Here is a 22,255-nt window from a genome sequence, read left to right as displayed (position 1 = left end):
TGCATCTTTTGATTGAATTTTGAATTTACACGTTTAAACGTGATCTGTCACTTTTCTTTTATAGTTTCACAAGCCTCTGTGTGTCTTGTATATTGCTGGATATCTTTTTGCTTTTACTTTACTGCTTCTATTAAAATACACTGAAGGAACAAGGATCAAATATCCATTGCAAAGCGAACAAATAATTGCTTATCAGACTTAATACTGTGGTCAATGAAACCTCAAGTCAACAGTATAAAATGAAAGTTTAATGTATTACACTATGTTATAACAGCAGTCTTAAAGACTTTTTTTTGACTATGGTAAATTCATACGTGTAAATTAATTATACAGAAGGAAGGAAACGTTTGATACTACATGGGTGTTTTTAGTTGCTTGTATACTCCTTTGACCTGTATTTGGTTAAATTAGGGGTGCAGTTATACAGCATGTAGCATTTATTTCTGTACAATATGTCATGCCTTCAGCTTAGATTATGCCCACTGTGGATACTCTCATTATGAACAATGAATGCATCTGCTAGGATAGATTTCTTTTCCAAACATAAAAAACACAAATGTCAGTAAGATCAGAGATCTGCTTTGGTCATATGTACAGTATATGAACAGAAAAGATGATTGCATATCATTTTTGGGATTAGTGGATCTTCAGAAATTGCTATTGATGATTTTGCTGGGGTGCCAATAACGGCTGATCTATCACAGTTATTTTCCTGAGAGACAGAAGGCGTATACTGTACCTGATTACAAATATACAGCAGTATGAGGGTACTATCATTAAAGGCTTACAGTTTATTATATACAATCTAAAATCCCCTTTTAATTTTAATTTATTGTTTGCAATATATTAGGTCAATTTATATTAGGTCTTCGTGTGAGCATGTAAGCTAAACATAATCAAATTCACTTCATATGTATTTGGACAGAGCAGGGAAAGCTGCCGGCCTGTTCACCATATGCCATGTAGAATTGGCATAATTTAAAGTTATCATAGCTGAGATCAAACTGTTTGTCAGTTTATTTCTTTTTCTGCCCTTTGGAGGCGTCTGGGCCGTCAATTTGGTCTTGGTGTCCATTCAGAAAGCGTAGGATCTTCTCAATCGTGGCTTCCTGATATTCATGGGACCATCTGTGTCAAGAAAAAGGCAACAGACATACGATGACGTGCATTATGAGCACATCAGTTGTCTCTAATGGATGTTTTACAGATCTCCTAAACACAAATCACAAATGATAAAAAGTTTACCCTTATATTCATAAATTATTCATTACAGAAATAAAAGAGGGTTTTAAAAGATTAATAATGTTAGCATTAAATTTTACTGTATGTACACCACACAACCATGTGGTGAATGATGTGAAAACGTCCTGCCCCAATTACACAGATGTGCTAATCAAAAATAACATGGTTTTTCACAGCAAAGCCTGGTTTATTTGAGTTTACAGTATACAGTTACTCACTTGATGCCATTGAAGTTAAGAATTGCTCTCATGTCCTCCGGCATAGACGTGGGGTCGGGCCACATAAAGTTATCTGTGACAGGAATTATGTTCTTCTTACCAGCCAAGGCTGTGACTATCTCCTGGAAGATTAACAAGACTTCTTTTGAGTCTATGAAATATTAGAAATGTCCAGACACAAAAAGTAAAAGCACAGATGTAAAACATCATCTGACCCCTCGTTTTAGCTGCAATAAGTACATGACACATAATTTTAACTGATAGCTCAGACAGGGAATATGAATGTGACAGGACTAATAACATTCCACAAGCAGCTGCTGTATCGATATAAATGTAGAATATCTTGATAAGGGTATAAGGTGCAGTGGAGTGAAAGTCTTAAGCAAAAAGTGAGACATAACATTTCAACATGAAGTCCCTCACATGCAGAGAATGGAAAACCTCCGACCTTATGCACCCAATCCTTCATGTCAGTGTCACCCATGCACTTGTCGAGCGCATTGGCAGACAGGACCAGGATGAAGTTACGCGCCCGCTGTACGCTCTGGATCAGTTTGTCCTGGAATTTACCAGCCTCCAGCTTCTCCACATCTATGAAGACGCTGTATCCTCGAACCTGCAGGTGCACCTTCAGAAGGCTTGAGACAGGGAATGAAACGAGAAAGTCTGTGAAAAATGTAGTTTTAGTACACATGCCTAATGCCCTTGCCCTGGTTCTAATTTAACGTATTTCTTCTTCCTGAATTCTTCCACTTATCCTGTTTCAGTTCTGACCTGGCCAGCTGGGAGCCGGTAGTCCGACGGTAGCTGATGAACACGTCGGGCCCTGCAGGCTGGGCATCTGTGTGGCACGGTTTTAAGGCCCTGTGGTTGGCAGAGAGTATCTTGGCTCTGTGGACTCCATTGTCTATGTGGCAGTCATTCTGGAGCTGCAGATCGGTCAAGCTCTGGACATTGTTGCTATCCACTCCTGACTGGACAAGGCCATAGGTGTACTGACGGAAACGAGGGTCCACCTCAACTAACCAGTCAGCCATATTGTTTGGGTCACATGTGGAGTAGTTGGCATAAGTCTTCAACACACGTAAGTCTCTCAAAAACCTGCAGGATGAGACAGAACAGAGGTATTTGTTAGACTGGTGTTACATTGCTCATGTGTTGAAAGGTTTGTACCACTTGCCTCTTGCGAGTGAGGCCTGCGGTCATGCCCAGATCAGCGCTCAGTTCCTGGTCTGTGATGTTCAGCAGGAGGTCTCCATCCACCTGGAGCTCCTATACAGCAAGATAGTTAGAAATGTAAGACATAGCCTACTGTATAATAGGTAGATCCTTGTGCCTGTATGTATATGCTCTGTGCTTTGTTGAGTAATAACAATGTTAAACATACCTGGAAACGGTCACAATAGGCACTAAAGCCAATCTGCTGCAGCCAGGTCTGCACTTCAGAGGTTTTCCAGTTGGGCACACATGACAGGATACGTTTCGGCACTTCTTCTCCCATCATGCTCAGAGCCCGCTTGGCAAGGGCACAGGCTGTGCCATTACTGGAGTACATGACCATTCTTTTTAGGCTCTGCACCGCTCCGATCTCTTGAAATATCTTGAAAGCAGCACAAATTAAAACTCAGTCACAACAAAGCTACCAGACTGTATTAGCTAAAATGTTTAACTACATGGAAATTGGACAGTGATTGTACCTTAGTGTTGCGCTGACGAGACTTGATGCTGGTCTCTACACAAAGGTAAAAGGCTGCAATGCACTTTCCCTCCACTCTTGTGCCATCCAGTAATGGCAAAAGATGCTGAAGATCAGCTGCTGTCTTACCCTGCATGCAGTCTGCACTGTCCAATAAACTGCGGGCAAAGTCATCTGGATCCAAAGATGCAATGAATGGCTCCACCAGCTCCAGGGTTCCAGATTTCACCACCTCTTTCTCAATTTCTCGGTTTGCAGCTAACACAGTCACAGCCAGACATGCGTGGAAGCGAATGAGTTCATCCTCTTTAGAAAAAGCCAGTGGGAAAAGCCACTCAGCTGCCTGTTTCTCAATCATCCATCGCTGGCAGCGGTGGCCTCCGTACATGGCACAGTTTGCTAGTGCCACAGCACAGTGACGCAGCACAGTGGGATCTGTACCCCGGCACCAGAAGAGGAGGGCATCAAGGGCACCGTTAGAGATGAGGTGGACAGACGTCTCCTCTGTGTGTTTGAACATGTGCTCCAGGATCCCCGAGACACTGCGAGCCAGCTGTGCGTCTTCCTGATGTCGAGTCAGGTTGAGGATGACCCCCAGACCCATTCGTGCTACATAATCTCTGTCAACAGAAGTTTGTAAATAAAAAAACTTGACTCATGCAATCAGATAGCTAGACTGACTGCAATTCAAACGTGAACAGTAAACAGGTAGGCTTCTGAACAAGTGAGGCACAAACAGGTGTGTTTGGTAACACAAAGTTATTAATCAACTAGGGCTAAAACAATTAGACAATTAGTTGATTAACAGAATTAGTTGATCAATGTAATGGACAGTTTTGACTATTGATTAATCATTTAAGTCATTCATCAAGCAAAATTACTAAACAGTTTTCGGTACCAGATTCTCATATGTAAGGATGAGATGTCACCGTAAATTAAATATGTTTTAGTTTAGTATTATAGATATATATATACAGTCATGCGAAAAAATTAGGACACCCATGCTAAAGTTGACTAAAAAGAGGAATAAAAAAAAATCATCTTTTGCAAATTGATCTTAATGCCTTAATTAAAAAAAATGAGGAAAAATCCAATCTTTAAGGACACCAATTTTCTTTGTGAATGAATAATGTATCATAACTAAATAAATGTTCTTCCTTAAAACACAGGGGGCATAAGTAAGTCCACCCCTATGTTAAATTCCCATAGAGGCAGGCAGATTTTTATTTTTAAAGGCCAGTTATTTCATGGATCCAGGATACTATGCATCCTGATGAAGTTCCCTTGGCCTTTGGAATTAAAATAGCCGCACATCATCACATACCCTTCACCATACCTAGAGATTGGCATGGGGTACTTTCCATAAAATCATCTCTCAATGCAAATCAAACCAGCTATTAGGCTAACTGAAATAAAACCATGCCAATCTCTAGGTATGGTGAACGGTATGTGATGATGTGGGGCTATTTTAATTCCAAAGGCCAAGGGAACTTTATCAGGATGCATAGTATCCTGGATCCATGAAATAACTGGCCTTTAAAAATAAAAATCTGCCTGCCTCTATGGGAATTTAACATAGGGGTGTACTTACGTATGCCCCCTGTATTTTAAGGAAGAACATTTATTTATTTACGATACATTATTCATTAACAAACAAAATTGGTGTCCTTTTTTTAATTAAGGCATTAAGATCAATTTCCAAAAGATGATTTTTTTATTCCACTTTTTAGTCAACTTTAGCATGGGTGTCCTATTTTTTTCACATGACTATATATATAATCAGAGTAATCAGAAATATACCCTAAAATCAACATAAGGAGTGGACACATTTACAAGCCAATAAAAACAGCTCTGATATAACCTTAGTTGTAATGAGTAGTTGATCATATGGCAGAAACACTTTGTATTTAATTGTATTGCATGATTTTGTAAGTTGCTCATGTTTTTTTTGTCTATCCCTGTACAAAAACAAACTGCAATGTGATGCAATTAAGGACAAACAAAGTAAGGCCTCGAACCCACATGAGAATAATAAACACTCAATTTCAACAGGAATTGAACACTTTAAAATCTTCAATAGGGGGACAATTTTGTTTGTTGCAGAGCTGCTGTCTGTATCTACTGTACAAGTGTCCACGTTATTTTGTCCACCCCCGTACACACTGTACCTGTTCTCTGAGATCAGTATCTGCTCCAGCAGTTTTGCAGACTCATAGGTGATCTCCACGGCAGGTGTCTGTTGAAGCTGCAGCAGCAGCTCCAGACCTCCATCCAGCCGGATCCGGTTGCAGATCTCTTCGGCCACCTGACGGCCTACAGTGGGCAAAACCCAGGCCTCCTCCACCAGCTGAAAGAGCTCTGCGATGGCACTGCGGGTCTCATCGGAATCAGAGGTCTCCTTCGATGACTTTAGCCTCCTGATGGCGGAGCGCAGGGCGGGGATTGAGATGTCCAGAACCGCCTGGACGTCCGCACTGACGCCCGGAGAGACAGCTTTGGGGTCGGAGACGGAGACGGAGCCGGAGCCGCTCCTCCCTCTCTGCAGCCGGCTGACATATTCCGGGACTGTAAGCCTGTCTGAGCTGAACATGATGAAGAATTGTCGGTAGAGCCTCCACAGGAAGAGCGTCAGAGACAATAGCATCTACCGGCAGAGACTCGTCAGCGTCTGTGGATGTTGAAATGTGTGTGTTTACAAAGGCCTCTCTTATCCCTCTCAGAGATGTCCAGCCTGATGCCTACAGATGCGCCAAGCAAGGCCTATCAGTTGTTAATTAAAAGTGACAGCTTTCACCAAATTGCATCACCTCTCTCTAGTCGATGTCCTCCCTGACATTAAGCCCATAAAGACTCATAAGCAGATCTTGAGCAGGTCACAGTATGTCTGCCATAGTCAACAGCTGCTGCTTTGTCTCTTTTATCCCACCGACCAATAGATGACTTAATGTCTGAACAGAATCTGTTTGCTGAAGTGTCCTTAAAGAGGCAAAGTCTCAGCACACAGGGCCTCAAACTGAAAGAGTAGAGAGCAAATCCACTTGTTTTCCGGACAAGAAAACAGACTGTTGTTGTCTGTGTTTTGGAGACAAAGAAGATCTTTGTCGACTCACACTCCTTATCTGACGCACTGTAGCGGTTCGTCTCCCTGCAGAAATACAAAATATGATACCGCTCTCCAATATCAGCCTCCCGAGCTATTGCATCCTTTGGTCAGCATCCGCAGGCTCTCTGTATCTTCAGGGGTCTGCACCGCCCACCGGCTCCGCCCCCCCCTCCTGTCTTTCGTCCCTGCATCATCACAGCCGGTCAGAGCTCATCATGCTCAGGGATAGTTGTAAACACAACACTGCATGCCCTCTGCTGGAGGAAGAGGAGAAAAACCGCTGAGCAACACCATCAATGTTTCTTAAAATGTGTTGTATACAATGTATGTGAAAACTGTTAGCATATATAATGAATGTATTAAGGGGGAAATCTATGCAAACTCCACCCATGTATTTTGATCATGTGAAATGTAAATATCATAGTGTATTGGTGTTAACCCATTTAAAGGGGAAATAAAAAGCATTGGGAAATTTTCAGTTGATCCAGATTTATTTTTTATTGTAATGCCTCATGGAATAATGAATAAAAGGGATAATATTTAGCTTACAATATTAAAAATAACTTCTAAAAAAACTAGTGTAGCAAATATTGTTTAGACTTGTTTTGACAAAGACTGTTTTGAAACAAGATGTGTAGCAAACTCGTGGTAGGTATTTCAAATGCTGATTCCAGTATTTTTACACTCAATATATTTAAATGTGACTGCCTTAAGTCAGCAGACAAACAAATATTTTATGGATTCAATATAACTCCTCCAAAATGTTTCTTCATTGCAGTGTGAAGTTTTTTTTTGGGGTGGGTGACATATTTGACATATTTGTCTTCATGTCTTTTCTGCAGTTGTAAAATCTTTTCTAACGCGTACCCGTTGTGTTAAACTGTTTTATTAGACGACACAGCAGGCCGCTCCTTCACAATGACTCAAGGTTACAGGTTACATCCAGGTCTAGTCTTGTCCTGAATTAAACAATACATGATGATGCTGTCGATCAAGTAGCATTACTCAATCTGCAGATAAAACCATTGCCCTGGGATCACTAAATGATCTTTAGACTGCAGTAAAATTGCAAAAGCAACATGGTCTGAGGTCAACAGATGGACACAAACTTTTGTTTCCTATCGATCTCTTTCCGTGCGTCTGTTTTTTTGCTCAAGTAGAAAGAGGTTTGCAAATAAGGTTAAAGTAAACAAGGAAGCAGGGTGACTGACACATGTTTCCAATGATTGTGAGCACACGCTCCGTCATTAGTTTTTCAGTCTGTCCTCTCACACTACAGAGGCAACATGAGGCTGTGGGCTGTCCTGCTGCTCGCTCTGCTCGCTCAGACTTTTGCTGTAGATGGTAAGTACAACATTTAAAAATCACTTTTAAAGTTCAGAAAAGTATTTGTATAGTGAGCAAATAGAGTGTTGCTAGTTCTTGTTAATCCTTCAGTATAGTGTAATAGTGTTTCAGTAAAGACTTGATAATGGGCCTACTTTGTGTCAAATGTACGATGTCCTGCTTACCACATAAAGCCATTAACATTTAATAACATATACTTTCATTTCATTCTTCATTTATTTAACCAATCAGAGGTATCAACTCTGGTTGCCCTGTCTACACAAGTAGACATATGTATTATAGTCAGGACTGCTACTAACAATTGTATTTATTTTAAATGAATTTGATTGGTTTTTATAATTAGTCAATTATTTGTTTAGTCTATAAAATGCCAGAATATAGTGATGACCAGAATAAAAAGTGTCTTTAAATAGCATATAATATATATATATATATTAAATGCTATTTAAAGACACTTGATTGAAAACATATGATAAGCAGGAATTTAATATACAGAGATAGTTAAAATGCTAGAAAAAAATCAAATCACTATTAATGATAAAGAACGACAAATCCCATGTGCCTTTTCCAATGACATGCTGTTGAAGCCTCATGCAGCAGCAGTGGCAACAAAAACTGTCCTGTCCTGTTAGTAGTGTCCTGTACACTGTCCTGTGACTCCATGACTGTCCTGGGACAGTCAGATACTGTCCTGTACACTGTCCTGTGACTCCCATGACTGTCCATGGACAGTCAGACACTGTCCTGTACAGTGTCCTGTGACTCCACGACTGTCCTGTACATTGTCCTGTGACTCCCAGACACTGTCCTGTGCCTCCGTGACTGTCCCAGGACAGTCAGACACTGTCCTCTGACTCCCAGACACTCTCCTGTGACTCTATGACTGTCCCGGGACAGACAGACACTGTCCTGTACACTGTCCTGTGACTCCATGACTGTCCTGTACACTGTCCTGTGACTCCCAGACACTGTCCTGTGACTCCATGACTGTCCCGGGACAGTCAGACACTGTCCTGTGACTTCCAGACACCGTCCTGTGACTCCATGACTGTCCCGGGACAGACAGACACTGTCCTGTACACTGTCCTGTGACTCCCAGACACTGTCCTGTGGCTCAATGACTGTCCCGGAACAGACAGACACTGTCCTGTACACTGTCCTGTGACTCCCAGACACTGTCCTGTGACTCCATGACTGTCCCAGGACAGTCAGACACTGTCCTGTACACTGTCCTCTGACTCCCAGACACTCTCCTGTGACTCTATGACTGTCCCGGGACAGACAGACACTGTCCTGTACACTGTCCTGTGACTCCATGACTGTCCTGTACACTGTCCTGTGACTCCCAGACACTGTCCTGTGACTCCATGACTGTCCCGGGACAGTCAGACACTGTCCTGTGACTTCCAGACACCGTCCTGTGACTCCATGACTGTCCCGGGACAGACAGACACTGTCCTGTACACTGTCCTGTGACTCCCAGACACTGTCCTGTGGCTCAATGACTGTCCCGGAACAGACAGACACTGTCCTGTACACTGTCCTGTGACTCCCAGACACTGTCCTGTGACTCCATGACTGTCCCAGGACAGTCAGACACTGTCCTGTACACTGTCCTGTGACTCCATGACTGTCATGTACACTGTCCTGTGACTCCCAGACACTGTTCTGTGACTCCATGACTGTCCCGGGACAGTCAGACACTGTCCTGTACACTGTCCTGTGGCTCCATGACTCTCCCAGGACAATTAGACACTGTCCTGTACACTGTCCTGTGACTCCCAGACACTGTCCTGTGACTCCATCACTGTCCCAGGACAGTCAGACACTGTCCTGTACACTGTCCTGTGACTCCATTACTGTCTTGTACACTGTCCTGTGACTCCCAGACACTGTCCTGTGACTCCATGACTGTCCCGGGACAGTCAGACACTGTCCTGTACACTGTCCTATGACTCCCAGACACTGTCCTGTGACTCCATGACTCTCCCAGGACAGTTAGACACTGTCCTGTACACTGTCCTGTGACTCCAAGACTATCCTGTACACTGTCCTGTGACTCCCAGACACTGTCTTGTGACTCCAATGACTGTCCCGGAACAGTCAGACACTGTCCTGTACACAGTCCTGTGACTCCATGACTGTCCCGGGACAGTCAGACACTGTCCTGTGACTCCCAGACACTGTCCTGTGACTCCAATGACTGTCCAGGAACAGTCAGACACTGTCCTGTACACAGTCCTGTGACTCCATGACTGTACCGGGACAGTCAGACACTATCCTGTACACTGTCCTGACTGTTCCGGGACAGTCATTGGAGTCACAGGACAGTGTCTGGGGGTCACAGGACAGTGTACAGGACAGTGTCTGGGAGTCACAGGACAGTGTACAGGACAGTGTCTGACTGTCCCGGGACAGTCATGGAGTCACAGGACAGTGTCTGGGAGTCACAGGACAGTGTACAGGACAGTCATGGAGTCACAGGACAGTGTCTGGGAGTCACATGACAGTGTACAGGACAGTCATGGAGTCACAGGACAGTGTCTGGGAGTCACAGGACAGTGTACAGGACAGTCATGGAGTCACAGGACAGTGTACAGGACAGTGTCTGACTTTCCCAGGACAGTCATGGAGTCACAGGACAGTGTCTGGGAGTCACAGGACAGTGTACAGGACAGTCATGGAGTCACAGGACAGTGTACAGGACAGTGTCTGACTTTCCCAGGACAGTCATGGAGTCACAGTTTTTGCTGCCACTGCTTCTCGCCTCATGGGAGCTATAATCAATCAAATCCAATTTTACTTCATTACCCGGATGAGAAAGGAAATGTATTTAGTCAGAGGTGCAAATACAATAAAACGATAGACAATCAATTTTCTTGATCTGTGTCGTTTTATCTTCAGAGTCCTGTATGGGTCGCTGTGAGAATGGCTTTAACTCTCAGAAGAAGTGCCAGTGTGACTCGATGTGCAAGTATTATAGGAGTTGCTGCTCTGACTTCGAGGTCACCTGTGGCATGACGAGTAAGAAACCGTTCTGCTCAGAAACGTTGTGAGACAGTCTAAATGGTGCAGGGAAAGATGGTCATTGATCTCACTTTTCTCCCTCAGCTCGCGGAGACACGTTTGTGTTTGCAGAGGATGATGATGGTGAGCTGTTTGAAGGTACCACTCCATCGCTTAGACGTTCAGCCCACGACCAGTCTTTCACTGTTATCAATCGTCAGCTCCCGCCCACACAACAGCCCATCTCAGACTTTGATCACAGACCACAGCAACATCCAGAAACCACACTAGAAATGAACAAACCCCCTCGACTGATGGATACCATACTTCAGAATATCCCTGTTACACAAAAAACACCCATTTCCCAGACAGTCCAACCTACACAGATGTTCCCTAGCACAACTAAACCCTCTCAGACTGATGCAGCAGCTGAGACGACCACTGTTCCCGTCACAACAGCCACCACTGAAGCCCCCGACCCAGACGCTGTGGCCTGCAGTGGGAGGCCTTTTGACTCCTTCATGCGACTAAAGAATGGCTCCATATATGCCTTCAGAGGTAAGTCATCACCTAATTTAAAAATATTTAATAAAGAGCAGAACTAGAAGTATAAGATATTTCTGTTGCAGGGGGGACATGCTTGTGAACTTCTGTTTTTTTTCTAGGGGAGTACTTTTTTGAACTGGACCAGAAGTCAGTGCTTCCTGGTTATCCAAAGCTCATAAAGGACGTGTGGGGCATCAGCGGGCCTATTGATGCTGCCTTCACCCGCATCAACTGTCAAGGGAAGACTTATATCTTTAAGGTGGGGACACAGTACGTGATCATGTATTATTAAATCATGTATATATCAGACTGCTGCTGTAATAACACTTTAATGTTAAAAACGGATCAAAACCTTCATTAGGGAAACAAGTACTGGAGGTTTGATAACGGTGTGCTGGATGAGGACTACCCTCGAGATATCAGCGTGGGCTTTGACAAAATTCCTGATCATGTGGATGCAGCTTTATCTCTGCCTTCTCCTGGTCACAATGGAAAAGAGAAGGTCTACTTTTTCAAAGGTACAGCCAGACATTACACAATATATCCAGATATTTCTATAGAATATTTTGTGTTTTGAACATGCAATAATGTGGAAAATACTTAAAGATAAAAGTTACTTAACAGTTTTTAATTTGGGGCATCTTGTTGGTTTCTCCAGCGGATCAGTATTACACGTACGAGTTTTTGCACCAGCCGTCCCATGAGGAGTGTATCACCATGTCTGAGAGGTCTCCATCCACACTGTTCAGGAGCTACACTGACGTGTACTACAACAACTATGAACGTGTTATCAGCGAGCTGTTCTCTGACTGTGAGTTGTGGCATTACAGATCATTTGTACTTGTTTTGGGGGTGGAGGCTGGAGTTGTCACTTGTACAGCTAAACGTTTTTCTAACCTTCTTAAGTGCCTCAGCATCATGACAAACACCACTTCATTGATAAGGACTGGAAGGGCCTCAAGTCTCCAGTGGATGCTGTCATGGTCGGCAGAATTTACGTCCCTCCTCGGAGCTCCACACAACGCCGCAACGACGACCAGCCTGAACAGCAGTGGGGTCAACAGCAGGGCCAGCAGTGGAACCAGCAGCAGTACCAGCAGTATGGACAGCAGTGGGGTCGTAGGAGGCAAAGCCGTTCACCCTACTGGGGATCCACGGCTGAGCGGGGGATGAATATGGGCCAGGACTTTGCAGAGATGGGGATGGAAATGGGTCTGAGGTTAGCAGAGAGGAGGATGGAGATGGAGGAGAGGCTCAGACGAGACTGGGACAGACGGTGGGATCAAGACTGGGACCAGGACAGACGGGGAGATGGCTCCCGCCAGAACAACAGAGGCAACTATGACTCCAGAGGTGACAGGTCGTACTGGGCGTCCATCCAGAGGAGTCTGCCCATACAGAGTGTCTACTTCTTTAAAGGAGGTAACATATCAGGGACAGATTCATTAGCAGTGCAGTTTAGGCTAATAATAGTCATACAAAACCATTTAACAACATGAATGCTAACATATTATCGTTTTATCTAAGTTCAAAGGGCAAGGTGGTCAAGGTACCTATTTAACCCCAGAAACATGTTTCAGTTTTTTCAGACACACTGACCTTTGTAGATGTCGAGAGCAGCTGGGAGAGCAGACAGGAACTCATTTGAACTAATTTCATCAAACTTTCCCTTAGCTCTGTCGTGCCACAGAGGGCTTATTATAACTAGTTTCACATGCTGTGTACTAGTCCACATGACAAAGAGACAGATGCCTACAATTACTGCAGTTCTTGTGTATTTCTGCCTGTAACTTTAATATGATATTTGGTGGTTATCTGGTTTAGGATTTACCAAAGACAAGACAAAAAAAGACAAGAATAAAGATGTGTTTTGATGAATGCTGATGCTGATGACGGGTCCAAACTGCTGTTGTGTTTATCGACTGAGAGTGAGATTTGCTTCACACAAAAAGGACATGCCTGGCATGACAATGAGCTGCTCCAGAGAAGAAATAACAATGACTGTCTTGTTTTCTAGATACATACTCCAGAGTGGACCTCAGGACCAAGAGAGTTGACCATGCCACGCCACCGTATCCCAGATCCATCGCCAAGTACTGGCTCGGCTGTTCAGACACCACTGGGGCAGAAAAGTAGTTATATAAATGTATTTATAAAGTTATATACAGTAGTTATCATTAACATTTGCATAACAGATCATTAATTTTACCTGAAACAGGCAGTGTTGGCTGTTGAAAGTGTGACACACTTGCTCAGTGTAACACATAACTAACTGCTCTTCAACTTAAGCAAATATTGGAGATCAATGCAAGTCCACACACTGCTGCTCTCCACAGTAGTTCACCTCAACATGGCCAAAGTTCAATTGGTTGATTTAGGTTAGCTCATCTGTCCTCAACATCAACTGACCTACTTAAATAAATACAACTACAATGAAAATAAGCTCAAATGAGAAAGCCAGAAGCCAGAAACCATATATATATATATATATATGTTTTCATATCAAATGTTTTCCAACTTTATAGCTTCTCATTTCTTGGTTTTCAGTGTCACAAAAATTAAGGAGTTTGTTAAATTGCATCCATTTAGAGATCCAAATAGACAGTAATTCAGTCAAGTTTTCTTCATGTGTCTACACATTTTTATTTTTTCCTTCCTAATCATAAGCATATATACAGTGAATTACAAAATATAACACAGGGTTGATACGACTTTTTATCCATCAAGGGGTCATAAAAATGTGCGGTGATGTGGTCATACAGATTTCCCCTAAATGTGCAATAATGGGGGTTTTACCCCCCGGCAGCATCATGTATCTGTCACAGCAGAGGTCAGAGAGCAGTGACAGGTGGGACTTTGACTGTAGGTCATACATCTGAAAACATTCTTACAATGTTTTCTGATCTGCTGACTAGTGTACGAGAGCAACATATAACAACGCACTATAATACACTGACAAAGCAACCTTGTTGAACTCTAGTGGTTTTTGACAGATGTTTAAACAACGTACTGTGTTACTGATTAAGATGAGTCACATTTGATTGCATGTTTACAACCTGTAACGCAACAGTCTGTTCTTACTTATTATATATATATTATATATATTTTCATCCATGTAAAAACATCAAGAACGTAGCTCATGATGCTTTATAACCACTATGACATTTTTGCAGATGTTTACTCTCGTCTTCCTGGTACAAACCAGATGTTCAATAACGACCATTCTCCAGTCTTTATGTCTGTTTATCCCCTCTACAGGCCCAGATATTACAGTACTTGTACAGTATGTATACAGGTAATACAACATGAATCACTTGAGGAAATAAAAACAAGTCTTGCTCAATTGTCCCTATACTCGTGTTCATTTCAAACTGGAGATACTGAATGTACCCAGGGGTACTGTTATGAGTTACCAAAATACGCATGATATTTTGTAGTTTATTCTGTAGTTTCATTTATCTTTCAATCTAAATAATACATTTTACACACTATTTATCTATATTTTGTAGAAGGTGAACGTTGTTTTTATCACAAATCACCCAAGCTGTACTTGTACATAACTGTAACAAATAACACCATAATTCAAGAATTTCTTTGTGCCTGTAACAGTATAACTGCAGCGTAATACATATGCAGTTGTGTTTGAATCAGACCTGCTGATGTGAAGTTTCTCAGAGGTTATGAGTGTTTAATAATGACATTTTCATAGCAGGGTTCATCAATCACACTGACCACTGCACCTTCATTGGCGATGACCTCAGTGAGACTCACAGTGTCTCCGGCTGGTCCCACAGTTAGGTATGTGCCCTCAGTTTTTCCTGTACTGAGGTCACCACCCTCAGCCCTCAGATCTGACCCTGAATCAGCTGAAGCCAACTCTAGCACGCTCTGCAAATTGGACGACAGAGGCCTTTTTGGAGTGCTGCTCTCTGATGATGGAGTGTCATTAGCACCAACTGTGTCAGAGGAGTTGAGAGAAGCATGCTTTCTCCTGATTGGCTTACATATGCCAACTTCGCTTCCAGGTGTCCCTCCCTCCTCCCACACACTCGCCCGAGCTCCGAGCTTCCTCCTGGGTGGTTTGGTAATCCCTTCAGCTCCTTTAGGCTTGGGCCTGCCAGACTCCTGCTCCCTTTGTCTCTGGAGGCTGCCGAGTCGCCGCAGCATGGCTTGGACGGGGCCTTCAGAGCTCGTCTCCGTCTTCGACACAGGCCTACCTGCTTTACCCACAGTCACATACACTGTGGTGACCTTATTTAAGACCCCCACCGGAGCATCAGAGGCAGATGTTGGCAGCTGGGTCCCTTTATGAGCAGCTGTGTTGGACATAGTCCGCCTTCGTCCTGATGCCCCAGGGACCTGGAGGGTGGCCCGGGAAGAGGTTCTGTCTACTTCCTGGTCCCCTGCCTCACAGCTTGATTCCTGATTGTCTGTTGCCTGCACATCCACTTCATCTTCCCCCTCCTCGCCCTCGGCTCCATCTTCGTCCCCAGTTCTAGCTGCACTTCCCTGACTTTGGAGGGCAGACAGCATCAAAACTCCCCACGGTGACTTTGGTTTGTTGCGTGAGTGTCCAGGGAGAGCGCTTGGGTCCTGAGCCGAGCCACGCCTCTCCTTGGGGCTAAAGCGCGTGCCCTCTGCAAAAGAGACAGACGGCCTCTTGGACTTGGCGATGCTGGAGGTGCGAGGGATGTTGAAGGCCGAGGTGATATCCTCACTGCTGAAGCCAGATGGGTCTAAGAACATGTTACACTTCGAGCTCATCTCGTGGAACTCGCCGCCCGCCACCGACGGGATGTCTGCCAAAGAGACAGAGACAGAAAAGTGTTCACCACCAAAAGAGGGCAGTGTAAAGTCTGACTGTATAATATTAATGGACAAAGCAGCCGTTTCGGCAAAGTGCTGCAAATGCGGACGTGCCTTAAACCTGCATTCTATCTGAATTCCAACAGGGGGCGACACGTGCGGTTGCAAAAGGAGGTTGGTTTCTGTAGAAGTCTATGAGAAAGTGACCCACTTCTTACTTGATTTATTACCTCAGTAAATGTTTTCATAATGAGTTTATATTCTCAATCGCTACTTTTAAGTCTTCTGCAACACAGAATGATGTTCATTTTTTGAATTATGGTCTCGTAGATTTTAAAACTGACGATAAAGCAGGGGGTGTTTTAGGGCGTGGCTATCGATGTGATTGACAGTTTGCAGCCTGTCAATCATGACAGAGGTTTAGCAAAGCTTATACGTACATGGCAAGTGAACTTCATTTTTGGGGGTTGACCACGCTTTCGTCGTAGTGACTGTGACACTTTGGTCGCCTAATAATGTCTTGTTCAGCGTTCGGTTGTACGACAAAACACTCAAAGGAGTCGGCAGTATAGTTTTAGAGAAGCTAAATCTTACCTCAAATTACTGTATGTAGGCTAGCTTTCAGCAGCAGTTGCATCTAGATTGCCAGTGAAAGTGTGTAACGTAGAGTGTAAGCAGCGTTGCCAACTCTCAGCTAACGTCACAGTCAGATACCGCCCAACAGTCTATGGCTCCTCCCTCACTCCTCCCTCTCGTCTAAAATCATCACATCCGCAACCAGGATGGCTGCGCCCGTAACAGCAAACTCAACGACTCATAGTAGATCTCCACAAACCAATGGGTGACGTCACACATTCTCTGTCCATTAATATTAACAGTCTATGGGTGTATCCCTGTTCCTACCTTCTCTTGGAGGGACACAGTAGAGCGCCTCTCCCTCCTCCTCATCAGTGTCGAAGGACGACCCCTCAGTCACCCAGCCAGAGGAAGGAGGCTCAATGAAGCTGTGGTTGAACGTCAGCTCTGGGTCATGGTGAGACACTGTGTGTGTGTGTGTGTGTGTGTGTGTGTGTGTGTGTGTGTGCGTGCGTGCGTGCGTGCGTGCGTGCGTGCGTGTGTGTGTGTGAGACACATGAAAAATAGATTAAATAATAAAACATAATGTTAGTCAAAGTGATACAAGGCTTGTTCTTTATTAAAAAGGTTTTAGGTTATTAAGGTTTTAAGAGACATTTTTATTTTGCACTAATGCTATATATTTGGTTTGATGTAAATATGTTCCATTCTGAAAAGTCTATCCATGTTGAGGGATATGTTGAGAAGATTTTTGTGTTTTTAGCTCCGTTGTCTTGCATTAATACAGAAGAAATTCCTCCTTCAAATATTTCACCAATCCAAACACAGATGGGGGTGCTTTTTGAATTAAGAAAGGATACATTTCATGATAAATGTATCTATTTAATTGAATTCCCAAGAAGCTGTATAATCAAACTTGACTGATTTCATAAATCAGGAATAAACCATTGTATTTTAGCATGAGGTGCAAATTGGTGGTCAAGATAGCGCTGTAAACCTGAAAAACAGGTGAGCTGCTGATAAACAAGTTGAGTAACTGGTTGAGCAAAGTGACTAAACTTTGACATTTCACGCCGCCCTACCCTTCAGCAAGTTACCTAAATATTACTTAATAATTCCTGCAGCCATTCCTCCACAGAAAGTAAAGGTTGAAAAGCACTCAACTAGTTCTCAACAACTGAACTCTTCAATGGGGTCATTGATGGTGAATTTTAAAATGGTCTATCTTGTTCTTTGTTATCCTTGCATAGATGTGCAACTACACAATCCATGAATTACAACGTATCACTGTTTTATGCAGCATTATACTAGAAATACTGTGTTGTCAGACTGACCAGTGACACGAGGCAGGCCAGAGGACCAATCAGAAATACAGGGGAGGGCAGCACCGATGTTAGCCAGGACGCTGTAGACGTGATATTTCATCCGAACTGACAAGCCGCCATCAGCCACAGTCGCCCTGGAAAAAAACAGATTTATATTGTAAGAATTTCACACTTTTGCACAGTGCCATAGTTGAATCTTTCCACCAACGGAAATGTCATGATAATACCACAATTGCAAATGTTAAGGAAGAATTATTAAGTTAATACTTCCGGATTCTGGGTTGTTTCACATAAATAATGTCCTGTTCTTTTCTGTAGTAGAGGGAAAAGCTCACAGCTTGTCTTGGCTCAAAATCCAAGTAAAAGCCTTTTATTTTCACAATGGACAAATAAAAGTAATGTTTTCCAAGCCCAAACTGCCTCCAGCCCGGTTCAAGGTAGTCCAGTAGTATTTTGGGGCTTATACAGTATGCTAAGTGAACATAATATCGATAGAGGGAAGTAGAAATACAGACCTGTCTTTGCCATCAACAGGACCTCCTCCACAACATAAACAGCAGCAGAGGACAGCAAGCAGCAACAGGAACAAAGGAACCAGCACACCTGCTAGTACTGCAGCTCTGCCACCTGAAACACACACAGACACAGACTCCATGTACCAGCATACAACTACATATGGATGGATGGATGGATGGATGGATGGATGGATGGATGGATGGATGGATGGATGGATGGATGGACGGACGGATGGACGGACAGATGGATGGATGGAGGGATGGATGGATGGAGGGATGGACGTACTGTTGGGGCAGACACCAGTGACTGGGTCACAGCCGCCCCCCTCACCACAGTCACAGACGGACGAACAGTTGAGGCCAAATTGCAGGGCAGGGCAGCTGCTGTTACAGCTGGAAAAAAAAACATAAAGTCATGTAATTACATCACAACAGTAAACTATGATTCAGTGTATGAACACTGAATCATAATCTATTTTAAGTGTACAGTGGAAATGTACTGTAATGACTACTGTAATAAACATTGCTGTGTCATAGAGAAGAAAATTAAAGGGACCATAATGGAAGTTATGCACGTTTCAACCTCAAATTGCATATATATTATACGACGGTTTGAAAAGTCCCCATCTTCAGGTTTAAGAAACAAAACCAAATTCATATTCATTCATTTTCCTGTTCTGTTTTCCTCTGGGTTTGATCTTATGAGAAGGTGTGTGAGCCTGCATTACAACGCAATGGTAATGTAAGTTTGGGGAAAAAAAACGTAATGTAAGTTTCAGTTTAGTAGTTAAGGGGTTAAAACGTGCAAAACCTTTTAAAACAAAACTATAGTGTATGTATCAACTGGCAGCCTAGACTAAAGTGACGTTTGTTTTTGAGTTGGCCTAGTTAGGTCTGTTCAGCTATCAATGTGGTTAAAACCTCACACTGTATGCTTTGAAAGCATTTCTCTCAGTTTAAATATCTGCAAACAAATGTATTATATATGCTCCAGGATCAGCCAATCAATCTGCGGACACTACGGCTGTTTTCAGGTTTTCATAACACGTCTGTTAACAGTCATGTCTAAAAACCCAAAACATAGAAAGAAACAGTTTCAACGCTTTAAGCTCACCTCTCTCCCTGAAAGCCTGGCTGACAGACACATCTTCCTGTCACATGATGGCAGTTACCATGGAAACAAGGGCTACACAGGAAGCTGCAGGCATCTCCAAACGTCCTGTTAGAGCAGGCCTCCTCACACCTGGGCGACAGAGCAATGACCCAAAGACATAAATAATCATTTCACATTGCTCCTAAACCTTAAAAATGTTTTCATTCATAATCATTTTCACAGTCTAAGGAGCATTTAAGATCAAGGAGCATTTTCACGCAAACTTACCAAATACTTCAAATGTCATACCATTTGTTTTACATGTTAGCACATTCACTATAAACTGCATTAACTTTATGTCACAGCCAATCTTTTCCAAAGCATACCGTAAACTTTGAAAAACCCACAAATGATCCGTTAACCTTAAATGGGACTTATGCACATGATCAAACATGCTCATGTATACCAAAAACACATATGCACACCTCGGTCCAGTCCATCCAGGGTCACACCTCCAACATTTCCCAGTTATGGGGTCACAGAGTTCGTTATTTCTGCAGCGCGGACACTTCTCCTGGCAGCCGTCACCATAGGAACCAGCCGGGCACGGGTGGTCGCATCGTGTACCGTTCCAGCCGGACTCACAGGCATCACAGGCGCCATCAGTGGCAGAGCAGAGCTGGTTGTCTTTACAGTAACCACAACTGAGGACAGGAGACAAAAACAGAAAGAGTTACCAGTTACACACAGGTAGGCTATTTAAACAAATCTGTATCTACTGACACCTACCTCATTTTACAACCACTGCCGTACTTCCCAGCTTCACAGGGTTGGTTGCAGAAGAGACCCTGGTACCCTGCGTGGCACAGGCACTGCCCGTTGGCCTGGTCACAGCTGCTGTGTGTGAGGTCACAGTTACATCGGCGGTCACAGTTGGGACCCCACCAGCCTGACTCGCACTCACACACACCAATACGCTGATTACATGGCGACAGATAGCAGTTGCAAGTGAAGGGACATTTCAGCCCCCAGTGGCCGCTGTTGCACTGACACCGGCCTGTTAGCTGGTCGCAGCCGGGGCCCACAGACCCCCCGCTGACGCACTGGCACGGCTTGGAGCAGGTTGACATCCACCAGCCCTCGTTGCAGGTGCAGTTTCCATGGACGGGGTGGCAGTGGCCGTTCCGGGCGCACTTGCAGGCGTACTGACACAGCGGACCCCAGCGGTTGGGGTTGCAAGTGCACTCACCGGTGACGGGGTGACAGCGGCCGTGTGGGAAGCACTGACACACCTGGCGACAGTCTGGAGCCCAGAACTCAGCAGGACAGCCTGGTACCAACCAGACAAACACAGGGAATACAGCTATAGTTACTGGTTACTTTTCAGTTTAAGATTTTTCATATAAACATATGATAATGTTTATAAAATACAATGTAAGTATTGTTGAAGATTAAACCAGTGACTCCCAATCTTTTTGGATTGTGACCCCAAACGGTGTCTAGTTGGGGCCCCATATCACAATTTAAAAGTTCTACCAAAGCACTAGTTTACTAGTTTATGCTGTCATTTCACGTAAATACATTATTAGTTTCATCTTAAGTTACCCTAAATACGGTAGTCACTTTTACAAAATAAAACATAAAACATGAAATATTTAGTGCATTGTAAATCGAACTGGCAAAACAGACACATCAATAAATTGATGCTAAGCAGCTCCTGTTATTTATTGTAACTCACGTGTTTTACAGTGAGCTCCATAGTAGCCAGGTGGGCAGCGACACACTCCAGGATACACACAGATCTCATCCTTCAGACAGGCCTGCTCACCCTCACACACAGCTACACACACACAGCATATTAGTGAATGAATGAGACATCAGGAAAACAAAACAAATATGAAGGCTGTAAAAGTAAAACTCCTGCAAATTGCTGTCCAATAGTTAAACTCACGTGTGGTGCACTCTTTTCCCTCTTGACGCCACCCAGTGCAACAGACCAGGGTGGAGGGGTCCCTGAATATAAAATAATCAAATCAGCCTGACAAATCTGAAACTTAGCAAATAAAACGCTGCAGGAAAAATTGAACTACAAACGCTAGCAATAGCCTCAGAAAATAATTAAAAAGAAATGAAGACATAAAATAGCCTTTATTTAGATGAAGGAGCTCTGCAGGACAGTCCTAAACTCCTAGAGAAGGTGGAGCTCCTTGAGAAATACCTTGGCTCAAAGGAACTACAATTAGTTACAGGAATACTACTAATATTGTGTTGTTTTTTAAATAATGTTACAATCCAAACAGGTGTAAGTGAAGGTAAAGTAAAAGTGTACCTGATATTGTGGCAGACGTTCCTCCCATCAGGATCCAGTGTTTGTGAGGACAGCGAGAAGCAGAGCAGAGCACTCAGAGCTCTAAGGAGAAGCTTCATCTCCACGCAAAATCCAAAACCAAAACCAAAAACCCCGGGACCAAATATCTTTCTGTCTCACGTCTTTATGTCCAGTCTGTTCCTGACTTTCCTCTCAACTTGTTCTCCTTCCAGTCAGGGGGAGCACAATGAGAGGCAGTATCTCTCTTTCTGTCTACCCTCCACCCTTCCCTCCTTCTTTATCTGCTGTGAGCCGTCTTGTGGCTCCACAGCAGCCAGAGAGGTCGAAGCCCCCGGCTTTCCTCTCTCCATTTCCTGGGGAAGTCAGAGCCACTTCCTTCTATTCAGCCAGACACAGAGCTTTTTAAAGATGGTTGAACACTAATGCACAAAACTCGCCGCACACACTGGTGGG

At 43.6% G+C, this 22,255-nt stretch overlaps 3 protein-coding genes across 4 annotated transcripts; 1 reads left to right on the top strand and 2 right to left on the bottom strand.

Annotated features, from left to right (window-relative positions):
* Nucleotides 1–228: 228 nt before the first annotated feature.
* On the bottom strand, nt 229–18,144 carry sarm1 (sterile alpha and TIR motif containing 1). The gene is made up of 9 exons (XM_031297310.2): nt 18,133–18,144; nt 5,325–6,416; nt 3,158–3,776; nt 2,848–3,060; nt 2,641–2,732; nt 2,235–2,561; nt 1,909–2,098; nt 1,461–1,582; nt 229–1,128 (listed from the first exon to the last, which is right to left on the bottom strand). Exons 2-9 carry the CDS (start codon nt 5,798–5,800, stop codon nt 1,017–1,019), a joined length of 2,151 nt encoding a protein of 716 aa, XP_031153170.1. The 5' UTR covers nt 5,801–6,416; nt 18,133–18,144; the 3' UTR covers nt 229–1,016.
* Nucleotides 7,340–14,501, top strand: vtna (vitronectin a). Of its 2 annotated transcripts, XM_036001218.1 has the most exons (9): nt 7,340–7,603; nt 10,511–10,630; nt 10,718–11,034; nt 11,068–11,170; nt 11,278–11,417; nt 11,520–11,676; nt 11,817–11,969; nt 12,065–12,580; nt 13,176–14,501. In XM_036001218.1, the coding sequence occupies exons 1-9, from the start codon at nt 7,546–7,548 to the stop codon at nt 13,292–13,294; spliced, it is 1,683 nt and encodes a 560-aa protein (XP_035857111.1). In that variant the 5' UTR covers nt 7,340–7,545; the 3' UTR covers nt 13,295–14,501. The 2 variants fall into 2 exon arrangements, with proteins under 2 accessions (XP_035857111.1, XP_031153174.1); XM_031297314.2 differs by having other exon boundaries at nt 10,718–11,170.
* scarf1 (scavenger receptor class F, member 1) lies at nt 14,318–22,207 on the bottom strand. Its single transcript, XM_031297313.2, has 11 exons — nt 21,803–22,207; nt 21,425–21,486; nt 21,212–21,313; nt 20,263–20,803; nt 19,959–20,177; nt 19,495–19,623; nt 18,667–18,773; nt 18,381–18,492; nt 17,875–17,999; nt 16,868–17,005; nt 14,318–15,957 (listed from the first exon to the last, which is right to left on the bottom strand). The coding sequence occupies exons 1-11, from the start codon at nt 21,898–21,900 to the stop codon at nt 14,837–14,839; spliced, it is 2,754 nt and encodes a 917-aa protein (XP_031153173.1). The 5' UTR covers nt 21,901–22,207; the 3' UTR covers nt 14,318–14,836.
* Nucleotides 22,208–22,255: the final 48 nt, after the last annotated feature.

Source organism: Sander lucioperca, chromosome 5, assembly GCF_008315115.2.
Source record: "Sander lucioperca isolate FBNREF2018 chromosome 5, SLUC_FBN_1.2, whole genome shotgun sequence".
Classification (NCBI taxonomy): domain Eukaryota; kingdom Metazoa; phylum Chordata; class Actinopteri; order Perciformes; family Percidae; genus Sander; species Sander lucioperca.
Note: the sequence above shows the minus strand (reverse complement) of the source record. Positions and strands in the feature narration are given on the sequence as shown.